This window comes from Acinonyx jubatus, chromosome C1 (assembly GCF_027475565.1).
Source record: "Acinonyx jubatus isolate Ajub_Pintada_27869175 chromosome C1, VMU_Ajub_asm_v1.0, whole genome shotgun sequence".
NCBI classification, from domain to species: domain Eukaryota; kingdom Metazoa; phylum Chordata; class Mammalia; order Carnivora; family Felidae; genus Acinonyx; species Acinonyx jubatus.
The window spans coordinates 112,266,895-112,288,152 of NC_069381.1; the positions used below are offsets into that span (position 1 = coordinate 112,266,895).

Consider the following 21,258-nt stretch of genomic DNA (forward strand, 5'->3'; position numbering starts at 1 on the left):
AGGCTTAGAGTTTACTTACATTATTTTACTTCTGACTTTTGAGTTGGGTATTGTTTGCTCCAGACTAATGATGAAGAAAATGATGGCACACAGAGCTTTAGCATCTTGACTGAGGCCTTACAGACAAGAGGTGGAGTTGTTGGAATGTCAAGCGCTTCGATCCAGAACCCCATCTCTTATGCACTGCACACACTACCTCCCCTATCGCTTTTGCTACTGCTGGTTCCATAGAGTGGCCCTCCTAGTAAATCAGGCCCCAGGTTCAGGTCAACATCTTGCCCTGGTTTTCCAGAAACTTTCCCATTTTTAAAACTGAAAGTCTCATACCCTCTGGACCTCCTTAATCCTGGGCAACTGTGTTATATACACTGTTGGTAGGATGTCTGCAGTCTCCCTGAGGGGGAGAAAAGAAGAGGTGATGTACAATTATTGCAGCAGAAACCATCAGTTTCCTCAACAGCATAAATCAGTTCTCCCTATTTCGTCTGCTGGAGCAACCCTATGTCCTCAATCTATAAGCATGTTTTGCACCAGTGGCTAGATTCCAGCCACCTTTATTTATTTATTTTTTTTCCAGTAGTATCTTTAGTGTTGCTCTTGGCCCGACTTTTGTCAATTGCTAGCCTATGGTTCCTGTCTCTAAATAAGCATCTTTTTACAGACTCATAGACGTCAGGTGCTGACACAGCCCAATTGGTTCAACACATATTTATAACTTGTTCTGTCTGAGTGAACTTAACAATATTTTTACCTTAGGTTTTGGACAGTGGGTTAAATCATGTATGTTTCTGCATTCAAACAAGGAGCTCATTAAAAATCCTAACTGCAGTATCCCCCATACACCCAGGCAAAACGGGCTCCTGCTGTGGAGCCAGAGCCCAGGTGGGCCCCACTTGACCATTCCCCAGTTCCATCCTGCCTCGTGGGGGAGCCAAGGGGAAACAACTATGGAAAACTGCTACCACCCTTATAAAACACAATCTCCTTACACAGCAACCCAGAGCTTCCTGCCAAAACAGTTCTGAAAGTGCCTTGTGGGCCTGAATGGTTCTCTCTTCATCTGCCATCCTGAGGATGGACCATGGATGCATAGGTCTGAGCAGTGGCCAAGGGGCAACTGTTTCCACTGTAGACAGGGCTTGAACATATGGGATGTACCAGGTAAGTTACATTCATCAAAGCAGGAGACTAGAACATATTTTATTCAACAGCTTGTTAGCTTATTTGTAACCCTTTAAATATGTAAACTCATGGTATGTGGACCTCCATTTGTACTCTTCTTTTGGGCTATACACATATTCAACTGTGGCATGGCTAATTCTATAATATTTTATCGATGGTTATAATAATTCAGCCAGGCTCAAGACGTCTTATCAGATAACTGAAACCTGTTACATCCCCCACCCCAATAGCAGTTAAAATAAAATAGGAAGGAATTTTTCATTTGTTCTTTTAGCTCATGTCAATGAAAACAAAGATTTTTGTGAGTTTTTTTTTTTTAATGCTAGTATTGAAATACTCCCTCCACCATGTTCAACACAATTAGTTCACTTTTAATATACATGGAAGAGAAGAGAAGTTTTTATATTCCAGTTTGCTATTATAAAATGTGGGGAAACATAAAATTATCAAGTCCACGAATCACAACAATCTCAAATTTTAAAGTAGAAAGAAAAATGGAAGCAATTACTGTGGCTTCAAGTCTTGTACACATGCAGAGGCCAAGATAAGGACGAGAGGCTGCGCTCATATATTGAGGGATCATCCATCCTTGGGAGAATGTCTGGTCATTAGAAGGGTATCCAGTTGAACAGTTATACAGACCTGAGCTCAAGTCTTATTTTTGTTACACAGTGGTTATTGGGGGATAGGGATGGGGTGGGTGGGTTATCCATCTCTCTTGTCTTAGTTTTACGTTTGTGATATAAGCCATAATAATTTCCCTCACAAGGCTGCTTTAGGGGTAAAACAAAATCACAAAATACCACACAAAATAGTATTTCTTTTCTTTTTTTTTATTCCTCCCACTTTCCTCCTCTTTATTTCCACTTTGCATTTACTCATTATCTTTTTCCTTATTTTCTTTCATTTATTTTTTTCCACATAGGCCCTCTACTTTAGCCTTGCAACTGAGTTTCCAAAGAAAGAAAAGGATCGATTACGCCGCCATGTGATCTGGAAAACCGTTTCCTTGGTGATCCGTGGTTATTCTGATCACTAAATAAGTAGTTGCATTATTTCTGGCCAGTCCTTGAATCATGCCCGAGTACTTTTTTTTTTTTTATTTTTTTTATTAACGTTTATTTATTTTTGAGACAGAGAGAGACAGAGCATGAACGGGGGAGGGTCAGAGAGAGGGAGACACAAAATCCGAAGCAGGCTCCAGGCTCTGAGCTGTCAGCCCAGAGCCCGACGCGGACCTCAAACACACGGACCGCAAAATCATGACCTGAGCCGAAGTTGGCCACTTAACCGACTGAGCCACCCAGGCGCCCCAAATCATGCCTGAGTTCTAAGAGAAGTGTCCTTCAGGCAATGTCAAGCTAAAGCAAGGGTGGTGGCCTTCAAACATGGCAGACCTAGAAGGAACTTCTCACCGGAACAAAAGTTGGGCAGGAAATATTACCTTTTATAATTACAGAAGGAAGCTTCCTTCATTTAGTCAGCCCATATTTATTGAGTGTATATTATGTACCAGACACATTTCTATAAAAATAAATGAGGGGTGTTTCGGTGGCTCAGTCGGTTAAGCGTCCGACTTCGGCTCAGGTCATGATCTTGCGGTTTGTGAGTTCGAGCCCCGTGTTGGGCTCTGTGCTGACAGCTCAGAGCCTGGAGCCTGCTTCAGATTCTGTGTCTCCCTCTCCCTCTGCCCCTCCCCTGCTAATGCTCTGACTCTCTCTGTATTTCAATAATAAATAAATGTTAAAAAAAATTAAAAATAAATAAATGAAAGTAAAAAAAAAAGTCAACTTTTATGATAAGCTTGAATTCTACAACTAGGACAGGGATGTTGAGAGACAATTTAAAATAAGTAAATTTAGGGGCTCCTGGGTGGCTCAGTTGTTTTAGCGTCTAACTCTTGGTTTTGGCTCAGGTCATGATCTCACCATGTGTGAGATCAAGCCCTGCATCACATCAAGCTCTGCACTAGCAGTGTGGAGTTTTCTTGGGATTCTCTCTCTCCCTCTCTCTCTGTTCCCACCCCTCATGCATGTGCTCCCTCTCTCTCCCTCAAAATAAATAAACAAACTTTAAAAATAAACCTTTAAGGGGCGCCTGGGTGGCTCAGTTGGTTAAGCATCCGACTTTGGCTCAGGTCATGATGTCACAGTCCGTGAGTTTGAGCCCCGCGTTGGGCTCTGTGCTGACACCTTGGAGCCTGGAGCCTGCTTCAGATTCTCTGTCTCCCTCTCTCTGACCCTCCCCCGTTCATGCTCTCTCTCTGTCTCAAAAATAATAAGCATTAAAAAAATTTTAAATAAACCTTTAAAATAAGTAAATTTAATAACATATTCTGAAGTGGTAATTGCTTTAAAAAAACTATTAATAAACATAAATCAGAGGTTGTAAGTTTAGTAGCAAAAGAAACCTTTTAAGTCATATATTCTTTCTATCATCTCAGTTTCTCCTTAAAATACTTCCGCATGTAGTACAAAATTCAAAGCGTTTTTTTAAAGTAGGCAGGGAAAAGTAAGGTTTCCATCTTCATTGACCCCATTCTCTTAATTTCCATCTTGTCCGTCTCCTTAGTCTCTCCCAGTGGTTTCTGTCTATATGAAGTCTGTTGTCAAGTCCATATTTTCTTTCTAATTTTAAACACAGATACTGTTTACACTGCAGTCCACAATGATTTTTCTCTTCTTTTAACCAATTATTTTGGGGCATCTGACTTCGGCTCAGGTCATGACTCGTGACTCCTGAGTTCAAGCCCCACATCGGGCTCTATACTGACAGCTCAGAGCCTGTAGCCTGCTTCAGATTCTGTGTCTCCCTCTCCCTCTGCCCCTCCCCTGCTCACACTCTGTCTCTCTCTCAAAAATAAATAAACATTAAAAAATAAATAAAATTACATAAAAAAAACTAATCATATTGTTGATGGTTCCCATCAGAATATACAGGGTTGCCTCATTCTTTTTAATGGCTGCATAATGCTTCTGTACGGCTTTGTCAAACACACACGCACAAAACAAGGCAAGCCCAAGACCAAGACCTGACTGACCCACTGTAAAGGCAAAGGAGCCACTTGTAGATTCAGATGGTTTGTAACTTACAGAGTCAACAAAGGCAAGAGTGTCCAAACATTGCTGTTCCCCATGGTCCCTGTCCCACACACCAAAAAAAGGTGATAAAAAAGGGGTCAGATGACCACAATATAAGCTACACGGTTCTTCATTGCTACAGATCTTATTCTAGACTTTAGCTCACCAATTCTAGATGATGCACCTCTATTCTGCGAGTGCATGGCAGAAAGCCTCATGCCTTATCAGAACCTAGGAGGCAACAAGAAACTGTCATGACAGCTTCCCACAGAGCAGGTGCAGTGAGTGGGAAATGGCCTTGAAGCTGCTAATTGCAGGCCTCCAACCTCTGGTGTTTCAGAAAGAGCATAAGGCATCCCGCCAAGCCTCAAATCAGCTGTTGTGCAAAGCTCTGGCTGTGTGGACCACGTAGACAGTGTGAGGTCACCAGGGCACCCTGGCAGAGATGTTTCCCTACAGGGCTTAGCACGATTCTTAATTAACCCTGTTTTGATGGACTTCTGGGGAATTTCCAATCTATAAAAACTCCTAACATATGTCCCATTGCACACATTTGCTTATGACTGTAGGATACATTGCTAGAAACAGAACTGTTGGGTTGAAGACCATACAGTTCTAATTTTGAAGACATTGCTCTTTCTTTGATATAATATTAATTACCATCCCACTAACAATGTATGAAATAGCTCTGGTTACTCCATACCCATGCCAACATTATAAGGTTTTTGGTGTCTGCAGTATAAGGGGAAAATATCACTTGTAGCATGAATTTGCATTCCTTTTTATTAATGGGTGTTGTTGAATATCTTTTCATATATTTGAGAGCAATTTTTTACATATTCGTGTTCTTGATTTCTCTTTAAGTTATTTATTAAAAATCATTTGTGGGAGATTTTTACCCATTAATTGAATTTTGAACTACCTTTCTAAGTTATTGAGGGTGTGATATCATTATATATGTATTTTTATGGAAGGTCAAAGGGAAGTTTTTAAAACATTTATACGGACAACATTTTTAATATATTCTATTTCCAGGTGTCTGAAATTTATGTCAGACTTAAAAGAACCTCCCACAACTCTTGATTAAAAATACTATCTCTTATTTTCTTTGAAACTTTGATAAAAATTACACTTGAAGATATATATATATATGTATGTATATATATATATATATACATACATATATATATATATACACACACACACACATATGTGCTTTTAACTGCTTAGAGGGTTTAGTTCAATCCAGTTTTTTTAACTAAATATTCTTATTAAATACATGTATTTTTTATTTTGTAAAATGCCTTTTTGGTATTTATGCCATGATACAATGCAAATCATACATTCCAAACTATGTTTTTAATAGTTCTGGTGCTTGTAAAACAGCTATGTAAACAGGGTCACTGAGCACTCTTGATAGGAAAAGAATTATTGGATTGTAAGAATCTCAGAGAAACGGGCCCTTACTAAGATCCTAAAAATATCTCTTTCCTAAAATTCTTCTGTTCCAGGCCAGAAGTGAAGTGAATGGTTAGAGTCTTTCTCACATGCATTTGGAGAAAATCATATAAGCTGAGTGATGTAAACTGGCATAAGTTTCCCAAAGTGAAACAAGAATCTATATACTTTCTGCTTCTCTCTCTCTCTCTCTCTCTCTCTCTCTCTCTCTCTCCCTCTCTCTCTCTGTCTCTCTTTCTCTCTCTCTTTTGACAGAAGATCTCAGCACTAGCCAGGAGCAGAAACAAACAACTTCATACATCTTAGTGAAACAAAAGTCTTCACGGGGCCACATGGAAAGACATCATGTCATTAGTTGATATCCTCAAGGTAGTCTAAGGTGAAGGAAGGAAGGCCACCATAGTTAGCATATTGTCTTGTCAATTATTAACTCCTAATGCTAAAATTTTAAGAAGAACATAGATTTTCATAATATACTCAACCTTGGTATAAAATTTGAATGGGGATAACTGTAGAGCAGCAGGATGTGCTCTGACAATGGGTCACTGGAGCCCAAGGAGCTGATTTTAGTTATCCTGCTGACTGGTGGTATCCAGGGCTCATATGTGCACATAGGGTCCCATGGCAGAAATAATATCAATAGCCTAGATCCTGATTAATAGATAATACTGTTACAAAATAAACGTTAGACTTAGATATTTTATTTATCTCTTTGCCTGCCAATAGGGTGCTAATATTACTTCTGGGTAACTTAAGAGTTTTCATTTTCTGGGTTTGCACAATTAGTGGCAAAGTGGTGACTGGAACACAAGGCTCCTGGGGAGTCTGGATGGCTCAGTCAGTTAAGTGTCCAACTTAAGCTCAGGTCATGATCACACAGTCTGTGAGTTTGAGCCCCACATCAGTCTCTGTGCTGACAGCTCAGAGCCTGGAGTCTGCTTCAGATTCTATGTCTTCTCTCTCTCTGCACCTCCCCTGCTAATGCTCTGTATCTCTCTGTATCTCTCTCTCTCTCTCTCTCTCAAAAATAAACATTAAAAAATTTTTAAAAAACCCACAAGACTCCTATTCTAGTGCTCTTTTTCTCCCTCATAGTCTTTAAGGTGAATCTGCAAAAGCTGGAGAGCTCCAGTCATTCCAGAGACTTCTCCCAACACATAACTCCCGTGTTCTCATATAGCCAACGTCTAAGGTCGCCATTACAGTCAATCTGTTTTCCTATATGGTCACTGGAGCAAGCCAGCTGGGCACTCCAGCAGGGGCCTGAATTCTCTGAAGCAGAGTTTACTTCAAAGGAACACTCCAAGATATTTCTTTCCTAGGAAATACTTTTTATCAGGCAACATGAAATTTAGGTATTTCCTGAAGAAATCTGTTCCACTTCCATAAATTGAATGACATCACTGGATTCCATTTCCCTCAAATGCTGACATTCACTTTAATGCTACTCAGCTGTGATCCGATAAAGATTCTCTACACAGGAGAGACAGGTGGACATAAGCTTGAAAATAAATGTTAAATCAGGCAACTGGGAGAATTTTAGAACCATCTCCCAGGCCAGGAGAATTAAAGTATTTGGGGAAATGATAAGACATAGAGATGATTTTATGTTTTCTGTTGTCCTCAAGTTCATGAATGATATATTTTCCAATATTGTGTGTATTCTTTCTTTTTTTCTCTTTTTGCAATTACTTAAATTTGGCAAAGAAAGATAATTGATATTCATAGATTTCCAGTTATCAGCCACTCAAAAAAAAAAAAAAAAAGATCTGGTATCTTTCTGAGTCAAGAAGGGACAAATTCTCTTTTGAATTTAATGCATGGCATACCTCATCAACAGTATGCTAAGCTAAAGTTAGGATCAAAAGATGAAGTCCTTCTTACAGCTCATGATGGTGATTGATAAAAAATAAGTCAGATCCTAATTTTTCAATTATTCATATCCACCTCTGCTGTTCTAGCATGTACCCCACTGGTGACAGAAATTGTCTCTTAACAGAGTATCCCCACCATCTGTCCAACAATCCCCTGCCTTCAAGTCTAAGCTAGAGTGTAACTGCTCTGAAACAGTGATTTTCTGGGGCACTTGGGTGGCTCAGTTGGTTAAGAGCCCAACTCTTGGTTTTAGCTCAGGTCACGCGCTCGCAGTTCACGTGATAGAGCCTCCTTGGGATTCTCTCCCCCACCCCCCCACCCCCATTTCTCCCCCTCTCAGAATAAATAAATAAACTTAAAAAAAAATTAAAACAGTGGTTTTCGAATGGTAGTGTACATCACAGTCACCTGGGCAATTTCTAAAAACAGATTTTTGAGCCCTTCCTCTGGAGTTTCTAATCAGCAGGTCTGGGTGAGACCTGAGTAATTTTATTTTTAACAAATCCCCAACGGATGTTAATTGGGCTGACTCCTGAAACAAACATTCAGAATTACTAGTCTAAAACATAAAACTAGCCACAATCCTGCAAAATGTCCTTCAGAGGCCCCTTAGCCCCCATAGTTTAAGTTCGCTAACACAGGTCACATGGCTTATCATCATCTGCGTCTTCCCAAATTCTTATGTTTGATCTCTAACATACCCTGCCTCACGTGGCATGTTCATAAAGGTTTAAAATCTGGCTGTTCAGGGTGTGGCTCACACACATGTATGTTATGTGTGTGTGTGTGTGTGCGTGTGTGCCTACACAAGCATGAGATTATTTTACTGATAGAAACATGTAGACACAATTTGCAAATAACATACGATAACCTTTATTGTAAATGCCATGTAACCAATTGATTCTTATAGAATGCTTTTGTTGATTTTTCACTGAATTCATTTATCGGTGATCACATGCAGTCTCTGTCACATATGCTTTTATTTAATTTTTAAAATAAATTTTAACAACCTTTACAAATGTAAATTTTATTCTTAACTCACAGGCTCCAGGAAAACAGGCTTCAAGCCAGACTTGACCTACAGGCTGTAGTTCACAAATCCCTGGTCTGGGCAATTTACATAACAATAAACCAAGCCCTAATTTATAGCATTTGCCCAAATCCCTGGCACAAATATACTCACCATGGTGGATTTCAAACTACCAAAGGGATGTCACTGAATATGAAATTGGGAAGAGATGTACTGTAGCAAACCCAATTTACAGTATTTTTACCACACAAATACAACAGATATAAAAAACCTCAAGAGTACATATAGATAGATGCATAGGTAGGTAGGTTGGTGGATAGATGGATAAATTGATATAACATAGTAAAATAATTAGGAATTAATGAATGCATTACTTTTAAAAATACTTCAGTGAATTATTAGTTTATTTAACTTAATTTTTAAAGTCCGTGTTTGCCATCCAGTTCACAAAATTCCTGAAAAATCTACCAGTTGGCCCTCATGCATCAATATCAGCTGGTCCAACATACCATTGCCTGTCTATTGTTTCAAACCCGATAAATACTGGACTGTGATATCTCATGCCTGGCCTGGCCTGCCTTTCTAACCTTCGTCATCAGGCTAGTGCTCTTCTTCTTTCAAGACTCAAAAGTGTCTCTTTCCGGATGCCTTCCAGGTCTCCCTAGGTTGAGGCAAATACCCTCTTCCCAGTATCCCTGCAATGCCCCTCACTTCTCCCCCCAGTAGGTTTTACTCCCTTATGCCACAGCAGCTCATCTCTGGGTCTGGGTCTGCTACTGGACTGTATGCTTCTCCAACTCAGGAACTCTGTCTCAGCCATCTCTGTATGTTGATGGCTTGCTTAAAACAAAGTCCAGTATACAGCTGGGGCACAATACTTATTGAACTGAACTACTAGCCAAGATAGGTAACTGCCGGCTGTCAGTTTGCAGAATTTTGTGCAATCTTCTTTGTGTTGTAAGTCTGGTGCATTTCATGGTGCCTCTTGTATAAGAAAGCAAGAAAGAACCAACTGTCCACATGTATTGTCAAAAGTTTGCACAGGAATGAAGGTTAAAAACAAGTGCATATCGTGTGGATTTCAGATTCCTTTGGATTTTGTTTACCTTTCTTTTTTTAAACCCAGGTATTACTGACAAATAATATTGTATTAGTATAATTTCTGTATCTCCCCAGCTATTCTCAAAATTGATTTTTGAAAACAGTCCAGCTGAGTGTAACTACGAGACTACACAGTGATCCAGGAAGGCTACAAGCAGAACACATCTATAAAAGTGAACAAGGAGATTTCCTGATTTTAAAATGCACACAATTTGCTAATGCCCCATTACTGCCAAGGCATGTACCCCACATCCATGGGTCAGATGCCTTCCTTGGACTCTTCCACTGAAGGCTGCCTGAGCAATTCTCTCCATTGCTCTTCTGTTGGCCAATTTTTACTGATACTGAGCAAGGGGCTTGGGGACCTGCGGGGAGAGTCAACTCACCTCATAGTCGATGTCTAGGGCATCGGCCTCACCCTTGGTGCGGAAATGCTGTGTGTGCTTGTCCACTGTGAAGTTCACCTGCTTGCCAACCCGCTCAATAAGGACTGAGTGCCAGTGCTGGTCATCCAGCAGACTGCCCAGGGTGGCCGAGGGTGGGCTGCTACTGAGCCGAGGTTTGCTGTCATCTGTGAAGGAGAGAGGAAGACGGGATGGCATCTGTGCACAAGGGCAGTCTTGAGTACGGGAACATTCTGCAAGCAATGCCAGCTCTATATCCTAACGGCCAACCATGATTCTCCCTCCACAGGCCCAGGACCATGCTGTGCTTGTAAGGGAATAACAAGGTATGTCCACAGATTCAAAGAACAAAATCTAGGTCAGATGATAAACACATCCCCTTGTAGACATGAAAGGACACATTTGCAGAATGTGAACAATTAAATAATAAAATAAACCATATCCTAATGGTCATCAATCATATCAAAAACAGAGGGTATCACAGTTAGAGATAATACACATACGTTGTGTTTGAACGACTCTAGAATGAAGAAAACGAATCTTGAGTTATGCCTTGGAGGAAAAGTGAATTCTGGAGAAGTAAAGGGAAGGCAATGGGCACACTGAGTTAGGTTAAGTCTGCGGTCAAAGGCAACGATGAGGAAATCATCACATCCACTGCCATTTTCAAGTGCCTACTATATTATACAAACAGCACATAAGTAGGAAGCTTATACCCTTCATATTTAATCCTCTTAGGGAAAACTATTATCTGAATTTCACAAATAAGAAACTTGAGGATCAGTGAGGTTAAGCACCCATGACCCAGAGATGTAGCCAGCGTTCAAATCCAGGTCCACCTGAGCCTTTTTACTCTGACGATAGTATGGGTCATAGGCGTTGATTCAGCCGAAATGGAGCTTGGACAGCCCTCAGGAGAGAGGGACCATGAGAGAGTCCGGTGAAGAAGTATATTTATATTTTTCCAACCAGTTGGGCTTGTTCGCCCCCCACCACGTCCCTCCTCCAATTTTTATGGGAGTTCCTGCCAGTACCTTTTGTCCAAAAGATTACAGCATTTTTTCCTTAGAACAGCTCAGATTTAGCTAAATGAGCAGTTAAATGCAATTAATTATGACTTATATATAAACTTTCAAGTTTTTGAGTGTTTTATTATTCGGTCCCCTTAGAAACTGAAAGCTGAATGTCTTCCTCCTCTCTTCTAAGTCATGTTTTACCAGAATGCTGTAACAGCATGCTCAACAGTGTGGCATTAAGGGGGCAGGAGCTGCCATTTCCCCCGTAGGCTGCTCACTCCCACCTTCATTATGGCCCCAAGTCACTGCTTCCTTCATAACACTTGGTTGCTTCAAATGGGGGTGGTGGTGGGCATCAAATTTATTGTAATTGAAAAATGATAGGTGGTGCATTCATAGCTGACATTATTTCATTGATTTGTTCATTATCCCACGTTGTGAGTTCTTGCCATTGGTGAAATTATGCTAACGATTAAAAGATACTTTTTTCTTTCTCCCTCCTCCCCTCACCTTCTCCATTCCTTCTTTTTTTCTCTCCTTCCTTCCTTCCTTCCTTCCTTCCTTCTCTCCCTTCCTTACTCCCTCCCTTTCTTCCTTTCCTTCCATAAAAAGGCACTGATACCAGGGCACTTGGGTGGCTCAGTGGATTAAGCATCTGACTCTTGATTTCAGCTCAGATCATAATCTCATGGTTCATGGGATCAAGCCCAGGATTGGGTTTTGTGCTAATGGCACAGAGCCTGCTTAGGATTCTCTTTCTCCCTCTCTCTCTCTCTGCCCTTCCCTTACATGTCATGTGCTCACTTTCTCTCTTTCTCAAAAATAAATATATAAACATTAAAAAGAAAAAAGGCACTGATATCTACCTGTGCTGGCTATAGTGATATATAGTGGCATGTGATATATAAAGGAGATAAAGGAGATACAGAGTTAAAAGGCTTATTTCCCTCCTTGAAAGTCTTAATGTGGAGTCTCTCAATAAGTAAATTGATAAAAAGTATGCTGCCAGTATATAGCATTTAGTGCCAGGAGCCAAGCAAATGCAGGCTAGGCAGCTGTGAAGCTCCAATGGAGCAGTGACAAGTTTAAGATTTGGCTGGAAGAAGGAACACCCCCACACATCCAGGAGAAGCACGTGCCAAGGCTAGGAGATAGAGGGGAACGTGGTAGGGGAGTCCACGCAGCAGTGTGCCATGACCACACCAGCCTGGCTTATATCATCTGGGAATAGTGTGCTAGTGTGTGCGACATAACCATGCATTTCATTTACCTTTAAGGAATGGGCATGTGGTTAATTAGTAAATCAGAGATTACTAACTCAGATTAACATCTAAGAAAGCAATTTATTAATTTATTAGGAACTCAAATCACATTGAGGGTGAGAGAGGAGTGTCTTGGAATTTTTGTTGTTGTTTGCTTACTCTTATATAAAAAAGATTATTTTGGCAGCTGTATGAGAATTTGATCAGAAGGCAAGTAAGACTGGCAGTAATCAGATGGGGGACCCAGGGGCTTAGGAAAAGAGAAGGCATAAAGGATGCATTTCCAACATGTGGCAACTTCACTTGGATATTTTCCCTTGGATATTGGAGGGGGAAGTAATAAAGGAAGAGTTCCCTAGGGATGACTTTTAGTTTAGTTTAGTTTTTTTTTTTTCTTGAGCAGATGCATGAAAAGTGGTACCAGTCATGAGATAAGAAAGAGCGAGAACATCTCCCTCTCTATCTTGCTCTTTTTCTCTCTCTCTCCCCATAACACACACACACACACACACACACACACACACACACACCCTTTATTTTTAAAATAAAATTTTTCTAAAGGCTAATGAACTATTGAAGGAAACTTAGTGTGCTTTATAAACAGTTAGTTCCAGGTAATAAGCCACGTGAAATTAATAGTAGAGATTTCACTTTGGTATGTGCCTCAATTTTTTTCTTCAAAATTAAAAATGCATGATGTAACAATTATTTCTAAACAGTAAGTCACAAACATTAAACATTTGAAAATGTAAAGCCACTGCAAGTCACAGAATGAAAAAAAAAAAAGGAAAAGGAACCATATCCTTTCTTCCTACTTATTTATTCTATGTGCTGCTTTTGGTGGGTTTTGGAGACATACTGAGTTCTTTAATAAAGCCAAGGATAATGATTAAAGCAAAGTATTTAAATATTTTTGTCTGTACTATTATTCCAGCTTCCAAAGGTGAATTTAATTACAAATGGGTCAAAGTGACTATATATATATTTTAACTTTCTGGATTCAGTAATGAATCTTCCTCCATCCTTGCCTCCATATGCTAATCTTCCATACATGTCCTATAAGGAATTGCTGTTATTAATGTCTTCTTTCTCCTTCCAGGAAAAACCTGAGGCATATGCAAGCCAGTGTGTGTGTATACACACACACACAATTTATTTATATATACACATATATATACTTTATATATATGCACTCTGTATGTATATATAACTTATATGTACATATATACTTTATATAAATGCAATACATACACACATTAAATGCATGCATATATAGCAATATATGCAAGACTATATACGCACATATGCACACATATACATATGCAAAGATATTCTTTATTTCTCCTCATTAATGTTTTACCTTAATGATGAAATACAGTGCACAACTTTTGTGTACCTTTTCATTTTCCCTTAATTTATCCTCAGAGTTTTCTTACATCAGTATATAAAAAGCTGCCTCATTCTTTTCTGCAGCCGCATAGCATTCCATTGAATGATATATGTGATATACATTTTAACCAGTTTCCTATGAATAAATGTTGAAGCAGTCTTTCTATTATTGATACTTAAAACTTCTCAAATACCTTGTATGTAGACAGCACTTTGGATGTGTATAGACAGCACTTTGGATTTCTGTATCATGCATTCTTAGGTAAGGATCTGGTGGTCAGAAGTTTTCATATATGCAATTTTGACAGGTACTGTCGAATTGTCCTCTAGGAAAGTTGTGACAATTCAAACTCCTACCAGCAAGTTATGAGAGGGATTCTTCTGCACAGGCTTGTCAAGAAACTATGTTCAAGCTTTTGGAATTCTGCCTGTCTAATAAACAAAAACAGTATATTTCTGAGCAGTTTTAATATACATTTCCCTTAAAGTGAATGATTTTGAAAATATTTTCATTTTTAATTCCTTTTTATGAACTATTTCCTCACATTTCTTGCCTATTTCTTGTGTCAAATTCCTTATCAATTTGTATTTAGTCCATTGTCTGTAATGTGAATGATGCCAATACCTTGTTGCTGTTCTTTGTTTTTTGCTTTCACTTTAAATTTTTTTTCTATTTTTAAATTTTTTTTGTCATTCAGACATTCTTAGTTGAAAAAGCCACCATTTTCTTTTTCATTTATGGCTTGTTTTATGTACTTTTGTTATACTTTAATGCCCTTCCATTTTGAGATCATTAAAGAATTCTCCCATTTTTTCCACTTCATTTCATTTGAATTTTATTCCGATGCATATGACATAAGGTAGAGTTCCTCCTTTATTTTATCTTTTTAAAGCGTATTTTAATTTATTTTAAGAGATAGACAGCAACCAGGGGAAGGGCAGAGAGAGAGAGAGAGAGAGAGAGAGAGAGCAAGAGAGCCAAGTAGGCTCCCCTGTGTCAGTGCCGAGCCAGATGCATGGCTCGAACTCACAAACATGAGATCATGACCTGAGCTGAAACCAAAAGTCAGAAGCTTAACTGACTGAGCCACCCAGCACCCCCCACTCCTATTTTGTCTTTTTAAATAGCTAACTATATGTCCCTGATCCGTTGTTTTAAAATCCTTAGGTGATTTTTTTTTTTTTTTTTGTAAGTAAGCCAGGTGTACAACTTCCAAATGTAATACTAAATTGGATGAGTTGATATGTTACCCTGATTGGATCAAGGTTCTCTGGGCATGTATATTGGGATCTTTAAATTCTGAAACTTCAAGGAGTAAATTTCCAAGTTGGCTGCTACCACCATAGTCTACCTACTTCTATCCACTGGAACCACCATCACCACCACTGTCATGCCTCAGAACACCTGGGAAGAGGAAGTAGCTTCTGTAATCCCATCAGTACATACCCTCATCAACATTAAAGTCAGCCTTCCTCTCCCACACCCTAATCTTACTGCACCAAGTTTGCTATTTCAGCCAATAATCCTGCTCATAATTTTAAAACTTCAGAGGAACAACACTGTATATCTTCTTAAATAAAAGGCAGCTACTTCTGTCTTACTGCACCTAATGAAAACATGAACCTTAATTAACACACTTATCTTCTCATGCAAAATAGGTTATGAAATTCATGAATATTTATAGCAATTTGTTGACCTGCCCTCAAAGGTGAATTAACATTGTTCCTTCTTTACATTGTTTACTTACCTGGTCAAATTTATTTATTGCCCAAAAATAATGCAAAAGAAAATCCCACCAATTCTTTTGAAAAAAAAAAAATCAAGACATACTTAGGAACTAAAAAATGTTCGTAACTTTTTACTTAGTAACCTACTTTCTGGAAGTCTCTTCTAAAAAAAAAAACTAACTAAAATTAAAATATGAATGTTTTAAGAATATCTAATAATTTAAATATTAGAGATAATGTCTAATCGTTTGGAAAGAGACAAAAAAAAAAACTTTGAGTAAACTTAGGTAGAATCACCAGATGGAATATTACATATGAATCTAAATGATACATACAAAGTATTTATATCATTTCAAAAGTATACTCAGTAGTAACTGCCATTTTTTGATAACATTAAAAAATAACATTTAATAAAAGGGGTATTAAATAGTGTGCACCTTCCTGATTTAAAGTATAAAAAGGCAGGGGCGAAGCCTGGTGGCTGTCAGTTAAGCCTCTGACTCTTGATCTCAGTTCATGTCATGATTGCATGGTCATGAGATCAAGCCCCATGTTGGGCTCTGTGCTGATAGTGTAGAACTTGTTTGGGATTTTCTCTCTCTCTCAAAAAGAAATAAACATTAACAAAAATTAATGTTTATTTCTTTTTGAGAGAAAGAGTGAGACACAGTGTGAGCAGGGGAGGGCCAGAGAGAGGGAAACACAGAACAGGAAGTAGGCTCCAGGCTCTGAGCTGTCAGCATAGAGCCCCAGGCAGGGCTCGAAATCACAGACCCGGAGATCATGACCTGAGCTGAAGTCGGACGCCCAACCGACTGACCCACCCAGGTGCCCCAAAATAAATAAATATTAAAAAACCTTAAAATAAATTATAAAAAGGTAGGATAGAAAAGTATATATAAAGACTAAGTAACAAGTATGGAAAGGAAACAGATAAGCACTACGTGAAAATAAACAAAAAAATGCATTTACTAAAATATTAAGAGGCTTTGATTTCTTTTTTTTTTCCCGCTGTTTTTAGAGTGGGCATAACTATCTTTGATAATGAGAAAAATAATAAAATTCATTAAAAACAAATTCCTTATCATGCATTCCTGGTTCATTGAAAACTATATAGAAGTGATGTGTAAATTACTGACTATTCCCTGCAGTACAAGTTACTTCTTTATTACCAAAAAAGTGGAGGATGTGAATGAATTTCACCCACACCTCCATCAATCATCCTACGCTAACATTCAGAAATCTTGTATTAAAACAAACTGAGTGAAAATTAGTTTGTTTAAACAATTGGGGAAACAGGGAATTTCTGAAATTCATCAAGAAGGATGTTTTGAATTGTACCTACACTAGATGTTACCATAAAGAAAGATGAATGTTAGTCCTAGGAAATGTTCTATCTTACCAAGACATGTCCATTATTAGAAATTAAGAAACACTTAATTCTCAAGAGATTATCAAACTCTTTATCCTGAAATACATATTTCAAGTTTTTCCTCAGTGGCAAGTGAGGTTCGACCACTAGCTTTCAGTAGTTTCCAATTTCTTAAGGCAAGATAAAAATGCCCATGGGCAACTGTAGAGGTCAAAGACAAAAATGTGCAGAAGTTACCTTTTAGACCAGGAACATGTTAGGGAATAAAACAACCTTTTACTCAAAAACAAAAACAAAAACAAAAAACCACTTGTTTTCATGTGGTTTGAGATACACTTAAAATGAAACAATGTAAATATTCTCAAGGCCCTAAAGCAGGTAACAATTTTTACAGGAAGCTTGTAATGTTTCCAAAATATTTATGATTTAATTTCTCATCTTTGTCCCCTGCCAACATACTGTGGATATGCATGTCAATTTCTCCACCCTTAGACTTAACATTTTCTGTCTAAGGGCACACATTATCACTAGGTTTTCACCCACAGTCGTCTTTGTTTGGATCTTCTTGCTTGGTCTTATGTTAGCAGTTCAAACATAGATGCCACATCACCTTTCACAATTGGTGAACTTCAGATCACCTGAGCAAAAGGGAGAGGGAACTCTTGTTTCAGATTGTATTTCTGCAAAAAGTCACTCGTGGAAAGGGCTTCCTTTACTGTTCAGGAAATAGGCGGCCACTCGTATGGAAGTCTCTAATGCCTGCCTCCATCTGACCTTCAGAACTAACCTTTCCACCTTTAATTTTTCAGATTATCAACATCGGTATTCACTTATATTATAAACTTCTCACATAATGTGAGCACTTTATACATGTTGTTTCAATCGTTCCTGACCAAAACCCTGCAAAAAGCTCTGTCAAAGAAGACACATGACTCACCCAAGAGCACAGAGTTAGGGTTACAACCCAGCTCTATCTTATTCCAACACTAATATTCTCACTGTTACCCTTATTGGAAAAAAAAAAAAAGATACTTCCATTCACCCTCATTTCTTACCTTCTGCATCCCACCATACACATGTGTGAGTTATGCAGCTTAGCTTAGCAGGAAAGAGTCTGATGGATGGAAAGCAAAAAGTTGTGGAAAAGAAAAATGGGGCAACACTAAGGGGGAAGCCTAAGATTTAGCAGAAGAAGGCAAATTTCAACTCCATGGGCTATCCAGTATTACAAAGACCCTTGTTTGGCAAGATGCAGGGCTAATGAATATTTTCCTAAGTGGTCAAGTGAGACTTTCTGGAAAAAAAGAAAAACATTTAAAAAATTAAAAAACAAAACAAAACAAAAACAAAAACAAGAAGCTAACAGTAAGCCACATGACACCGGTGGATTTGACTCTCAAATCAGAGAAAATATTTATGTATCACTAAAGCAATGAAACATACTTCTTTAATTGTTAGGAAATTTCTAAAATTCATTCAATAAAACACTTGCCAGATTTAGGGATGGTTGTTCAAGTCTGACCCCTAATTTGTATCCATCTTCTGTGACAGCTGCTATGTTAAAAAACACTATCTTTTTTTTTTATTTTTATTTAATTTATTTTTTAAATTGACATCTAAGTTAGTTAGCATGTGGTGCAACAATGATTTCAGGAGTAGATTCCTTAATGCCCCTTACCCATTTAGCCCATCCGCCCTCCCACAACCCCTCCAGTAACCCTCTGTTCTGCACGCTTAAGAGTCTCTTAGGTTTTTTGTCCCCTTCCTTGTTCTTATATTATTTTTGCTTCCCCTCCCTTATGTTCATCTGTTTTGTAACTTAAAGTCCTCATAAAAACACTATCTTAATACAGTTATGGTATATGGTTTTGATAATACATAATTTTATTTTTAAATTAAAATTAAAAAGGTAGAATGTAAATAGAAATAATTAGTTTACCAGGTTAAGAACTCCCTGAATACAGGGACAGGTAAATAGAACTTTTAACCCCCAGTGGCTAGCTTAGCATCTGATTTAATATACTTGTTCAACAAATTGTTACTACATTAGTGACAAAATTTATGGAAAATGGGATGCACCTTATCACCATGATACTTTGAAACACCTGTCTTCCTCTATTTTTCATAATAAAATGCCCAGGTAAGTCGGGGTTCATCCATAATGCTTTTTTGGGCTCCTCTCTCCCACCCTGATCCTTCCATTGTCACAATTTAACATATGAACTTGGACTTCATGATATTTAATATATAATTATTTCATAAAGATTTATAATGTCTTAATTATTAATGTCAGGGCATTGGGGTAGGACTGGAGAGGGTTCTAATCCAAGGTCTAATATAATGCAACTGTGTGATCTTGGGCAACTGACTATACATCACTGACCATCAGTTTCTTCATCTGGAAATGGGTTTGGATAGTTTTTTAGGACTATCGTGATTTTAAATGAAATATGTATTTAATGTATCTGGTACACAGCATAAGTGCAGGCTCTCAAAAATGGCAATATTTAAAATATCTTCCATGCTATTCAGTACCAACTCAGAAACATGATAAACATTTTATAAATACATGTGGGTTGACTTATTCAAATGTCTAGATTTCAAAAAAGTATAGTAAACGTCCATTTTACTTTTTGGAGAATATGCAGATCTATCACCTACATCTCCAGATATGACAATAAATTGAATATTCAATCAAGTGCTCTGGCCTCTGAACCCTATGCTTACTCCCCCAAGGACACTGCTTTACGTGTGTCTATGCTATTCCAGGATTCTCACTTTACTACTGCTGTATTTACTGCACATTGCACATTCTGCCTCAATTCAAAGGCACTGAACTCTTGTAAGGATGAATGACCAACATGTACTATTGATGTCTTGCTTAGTTCTTACAACAGTTTCCCAGTCATGTAATGTCTCAGCTCTTTGATTCTCCCACCTGTATGTGTGGGTTTGTGCCGTTGGAATTCTGCAGAGGGCAGACTGCCACAGGTAGTGTGAATGAGATATGTACAGAGTGAGAAGAGGAGTCTCTATGATCTCCTTACGAGAAGAAATCGCTTTCCCATTAATACTTTTAGGGAAAAAAAAATATTGCTTTACCCTAAGAAATTAATTAAATGGGTTGACCTAGGTCAATTTCACCATAGAACTGACCTGTCCAAGTCAGTCACAGTAGAGGTAACTAGGCAATGTGAATCAGCCAGGAAAGAGCATCACTTGAAAAGAACCACAGCCCATAGGACTCCCAAGCAGGAGCCTTGGCAGCTGTCCATGGTGCTGAACCCCTCCACTCTTTTCCTGAATTGCTGAATTGTAAAGTCTCAGATTAGATAAGGACACACACTGGAGAATTGTCACTAAAGGAAAGGCTGCTGGAGTGCCCATGAGAGCTGGGCAGGGAAAAAAAAAACAAAAAACAAACAAACAAATGAAAAAAAAAAAACAAGAAAAAGAAACAAAAAAACAACTACCTCTTTCATTGGCCTAGCACTATACTTTAGCCCACTATCTTGGATTCTTGGATTCTTCCTCCCTCATTCCTTCTCTCACCCTCCTGCTTCCCCTCCCTCCCTCTCTGCCTCTTCCTCTTCCTGTCTCTCTTGCTCTCTCTCCTTCCCTGTCTTTCTTCTCTCCTTTCCTCTCTGCCTCTTTATTTCTTCCTCTTTCTCTCTCCCTCTCCCTCCCTTTTTCTCCCCTCATTCTTCTCTCTGCCTCTTTCTCTTTCTCCCTCCTTCCTTCTCTCTCTGCCTCTCTTTCTCCCCCTCCTCCCTCCCCCCTCACATCCATCTCTTCCTTCTTTCTTTCTATTCTTGATTCATTTCTTTTACAAAATTTAAAATATTAAGAGGTACACATGATCATGCATAACATTAATTCTTTCTATTCCGGAGGCTGTGTGGCAACATAGAAAGAACATGAATTTTGTATAATATGTAAAATGTTTATATAAATATTTAAGAAAAAAACATTTGAAAAATATACTAAAGCATTAATAGCAGAGATGACTGAATTGTAGGATTTCAAGTGACTGTTTTCTCTTAAATATAATGATTTTATTTTTTCTTCAGATTTTCTAAAACTGACATATATTTTATAATCTGAACATAACAGTGAAAAAATGGATTGGATATAATACATTTTAACAGTGGCGATACCTTATAGCTAACTGTGTAAACTGAAGTGATTTATTCTTTTTGATCTTAATATTCCTTATGGGTAATTGGGCTAATTTGGTTTGTTCACCTAACAGGGCTGCTTTGAAGATTGGCTAGGATCCTAGCACATTGTGGGGATTTTATAAATAGCAGGGCGCCATCATAGGAGAGAGAGTGGCACATGAGGGAGCCAGGTGCACAGGC

General features: G+C 38.4%; 1 protein-coding gene across 6 annotated transcripts in view; it reads right to left on the bottom strand.

Annotated features, from left to right (window-relative positions):
- The window catches only part of CNTNAP5 (contactin associated protein family member 5), an 801,874-nt gene that overhangs the window by 406,791 nt on the left and 373,825 nt on the right, over window positions 1–21,258 (bottom strand). For all 6 annotated transcript variants that reach the window (XM_027056014.2, XM_027056013.2, XM_053214870.1 and 3 more), the window contains one exon: window positions 10,113–10,297. In XM_027056014.2, coding sequence (XP_026911815.1) covers window positions 10,113–10,297 — 185 coding nt within the window. The remainder of the gene's footprint in view (window positions 1–10,112; window positions 10,298–21,258) is intronic.